At 36.1% G+C, this 4058-nt stretch overlaps 1 protein-coding gene across 1 annotated transcript; it reads right to left on the reverse strand.

The window, feature by feature from the left end:
- Positions 1-496: 496 nt before the first annotated feature.
- LOC105139778 (histone-lysine N-methyltransferase ATXR6-like) lies at positions 497-3377 on the reverse strand. The gene is made up of 6 exons (XM_011046379.1): positions 2965-3377; positions 2522-2602; positions 2203-2432; positions 1614-1714; positions 1291-1503; positions 497-779 (listed from the first exon to the last, which is right to left on the reverse strand). The coding sequence occupies exons 1-6, from the start codon at positions 3188-3190 to the stop codon at positions 620-622; spliced, it is 1011 nt and encodes a 336-aa protein (XP_011044681.1). The 5' UTR covers positions 3191-3377; the 3' UTR covers positions 497-619.
- Positions 3378-4058: the final 681 nt, after the last annotated feature.

The following is a 4058-nucleotide window of genomic DNA, read 5'->3' on the forward strand; positions in this document are numbered from 1 at the left end:
CCAGAATTGGCATCATAGGAGTCAGATGTCTGCATAATTTCAAGCCGTTAAACACTAGCTATGGTGGGTCAAAGAGATTTGTTCTTAAGATGCCTCATGCCATTTAAGAAAGCTACGACATATATACTACAATATGTCTATTGACTGATCATTACAGGTTACCTATTTTTCTAGATTAAGATAGTGTTGTTAGGATGGCGGCATCTCAGGTTGGTTCTATGTTGGGGCTGAATCTACAGCACACATGTTTTCGATGGCATCTCAGGCTTGTCATTCTGACTCAAATACTCCCATGTCTTGCAGTACTTTGTGTGTTCTCCAACTATTTGGATCACAGCATGACACAAATTTCTTGTGATTTGTTTTTAAGAAAATGATACGTACGGCAGAACTCAGAACTGTGTGGTTGAAATGGCAGCGAGGATCACACTATAGCTGTCTTTGACTCCAGGCAAGGCAAGACCTGCTGCCTTTAGGTGCTTCAAAAATTAAGTACACAAAAGTGTGTAGACATTCCTGTTATAGAAGTCAGAACCTTTTCACATTTGCTAATTTCGAGATGACTACAACATATGATTAGCTTGTTAGTTGATGTCTTCTTTTAACTTAGGAAATCAGATTAAACAAAATGCTCTGTAGGGTATTCATGTTCATATCCATTGTAGTCATAATATAACCTCTCTCCCTTTGATATATCTCTGTTTGCAATCAGCAAAACCCGGCATTCACCATTAACATCATATCTCACACATTTTAGATTCTGCTTCCTTTTCCCTTCCCTGCATCAAAGGACACAGTTCTTATGAGATTAGACCAAAGTAACAACTGTTTTCTAAATGCAGTCCAACAAAATGTTAAATGGCAAATGCAAGACTTAAATTGTGCAGAACAGAAAGGCCTCCTGCAAAATTTGGATTCCTGAACAGGCATTAGATGGACATCGTGTTCATGCATTTATAAAAGATTCCTGCCTTATTTTTTGGTCCTTTGCAAAATGAAGGAGCTCAAGTTGGGAGATATTCACAATTAACTCGATTCCATGTTCAGTGTTCTCTATACACTCTTGACACTTCCTTCCCATGATATATGATCAAGTGATAGGCACAGCAGATGACGCAAAATGTTATAACCATATCTGCCAAAATGCATCAGCAATGAATCCCTATGCTACCCATCCTGCCTAACTTACAGGTTAACCTTGAAATGTCTACTTCTAATTCCAATTGCCAGTGGCTTTTATTTCCAAGGCATAAAGGAGTTAATCAAGGGTAGAAAATGAAGTGAACTTACTGCGTGTGATTGTTGATACCATTGATAAATCGAGCTACATTCCCGTGCTTGTCAGGACATATAACAAGGCTTTGAGAAGGATTTGCAGCATGAAGCAATGTCATCATGCTATCCCCGTCATCATTTTCGTGGTTCTTCAAGTAATCAACGTCTCCAACATACTCAGTGATAATTGTCAAGTCTCTTATGAATCTATCTGCCTCTACTGTGAACCTGTTACAATCAAAAAGGTATACTAAGCTAAGCTCCTGATCCAAATTTATTAACCATAATGAGAACAAATTAGTCAATTTTGAAAAGGCTTGGATACTATATACACATACCCTTCCTCAGGATCAAAAACAACCATAAGAGGCGGCCATTCACCTCTATTCATCATTCTTTTGCACAAGTTTAAGGTTTCGGCATCTTCTTTTGTCAAGACCTGTAAAACAAATCATACTTGGGTTTCAGTAAACCTGAACTCTATAATTACTAAACAGCCAACCCAAGTCAAGAAAGCAAATCAATCAAAATAAAAAAACAACTCCGATGAAGAAAAGAATATGCAATCCCTCCACTTCAGTCTAGTCTTCTTAAAGTGATAGAAAGGAAAATTCTTGAGACTATTAGCCAATTCACATGCATGTGTCTATCTACAAACATAAAATTCAGCTTAACTGTTCAAATGTATCCATAGGTAAGTGTTCCAAAAATCTCGATAAACCCATTCATTGACAATTCCAAATGGGTAGTCTAATTTCAAATGCTCAAATGCAACAACATGCATCCAAAGTAACATTGTACCAGTTACTATCAAGCCATAAATCAGAACTAAACACTAAAACAATTACGTCACTAATATTAACAAATTCACTGAAACATCTCTCTTTTTATTTTTTAATATAGATCAATTGCTTTCCCAATTTTTACCTGCATTCCTCCCTTCTCAAGAGCTGGTTGATTTGCAGATCTCAGTGCCATGCCTGGTCGGTAAGTTAGTTCATTGCTAAACTCTGCCCCGGAGGCCGTCAACGCTGTTGCAAGTGATCTCATTTGTTCTAGTCTCCTCTCGGGATCTTCACTCGGATTGAATGGCACCAACTTCCTCCTCTTCTTCGACATTACTAAACTACTAGATCGCTTTCGCTTCTTCTGAACATCTAAAACAAAAACAGAACATAATGTTCAATACCAACCCATCAATTAAAACAAAGTCAACAAATCCACAACGCAGTATTTTTTTGTTTACCTTGACTTAGCTTCTGAGTTGATTCTGTGGACCGTTTAATGCGAAAGAAATCAATGATTTTTGTTTGAACAAGAGGAAATGCTGTTCATCAAAAAAAAAATTCAATTCAACGATTTGAGACAAAAGACAACTCTCATAATCAAGAATAAATTATTTTTCACAAATAATATTATGGACAAGATTAACAATTCCAGGTCATCAAACGCCACATAATTACTAATACAATTTTCACTTCCTAATTTGTTTATAATATTCCTTTCTTTTACCTTTGCTTTCCAGTCAACAATTCTCAACCCAGATTACATAAAAACCCAAAAAATCAAATCGCTTTATAAATAAATCTAAATCACAAAATAGCAACCCATTTCACAAAACCCAGAAATCAACAAAAGAACTTCATAAAAATATATCTTTTTTTTTTTTAAAAAAAAGAATGAACTTACACTTGGGCATCTTTTGTTTGGAACAGGAAGGGCAAAACCAGGAGCCTTTAGGGACAGAGACAAGGATAGGTCTTAAACAAAACAAATGAAATCCTTCATCACATTTATCACAAAGAAGTAGCTCTCCTGACTCACATTCTTCACAGTAAACTTCACTGTAATCATCAGCATCTTTGGATCTAAATATCGGCTTTGGAGCTTGACTTTTCTTGCTTCTCAGTGCCATTTTTGCTGTAGACGAGAGGGTTCTTTTTTTTTTTTTTTTTTTTGCTCTGGGTTTTGTCGGGTTTTTAAATGTGGAGCGTGGAACCAATGAGAGTGGTTGGCGGGTTATTTTGGTTTCGCGGGAAATAGGGTTTTGGCGCGCGGGTTAGGTATTTGGGTTTGGAGCCAGGGTTAATGTTTTTGATGGGTGGCCTCCGTTTGTCTCCCCGGTTTGGATCCAATATAAATAAGTACGAAATTTTTATTGCTGTATCTTTGATTTAATATGTTTTTGGTTTGTGATCAAAATATAATTTATTTAAAATTGAATTTTTTTAAAAAATTAGTATTTTAAATTATTTTAATGTATTAATATATATTAAAAATAAATTTTAAAAAATAAAATACCAGTCAATATATTTGTTTCCCCGGTTATGGAGTTGACTTGCTTGACGAGTTTTATAAATTCAAGTTTAAGCTGGAGAATACATGAAATACACCATCCAAAAAATTGCACAGGAATAATAATATTAGTCAACATGCTCAAATTACACACAATTTAAGATTCAATTAAATTTTTGCTCGCAATAACACGGTGTCTATATTGATGCAGGTATTTCAGTTTCAAGCTAACGTTGTAGCCTATGATCTTTTGAACATGCATGTGTTTCACGCTACGTTGTCAGATTCCTCCCCCTAGCATGAACATCACAGATCCAATCAAGATCAAGCGAAAAGAAGCAGCCACAGGAGATATGAAAGACAACATGTAAGATAATATTTGGATTGCATGTTTCCCAGATTCTCAACTTGCTCAGTACCTCCATAGACAAGAGACCAGAACAGATTCTCACACAGCTCCTCAGGTCCTTCTGGGCAGTGGGATTAGG

This window comes from Populus euphratica, unplaced genomic scaffold, assembly GCF_000495115.2.
Source record: "Populus euphratica unplaced genomic scaffold, PopEup_1.0 scaffold97.1, whole genome shotgun sequence".
NCBI classification, from domain to species: domain Eukaryota; kingdom Viridiplantae; phylum Streptophyta; class Magnoliopsida; order Malpighiales; family Salicaceae; genus Populus; species Populus euphratica.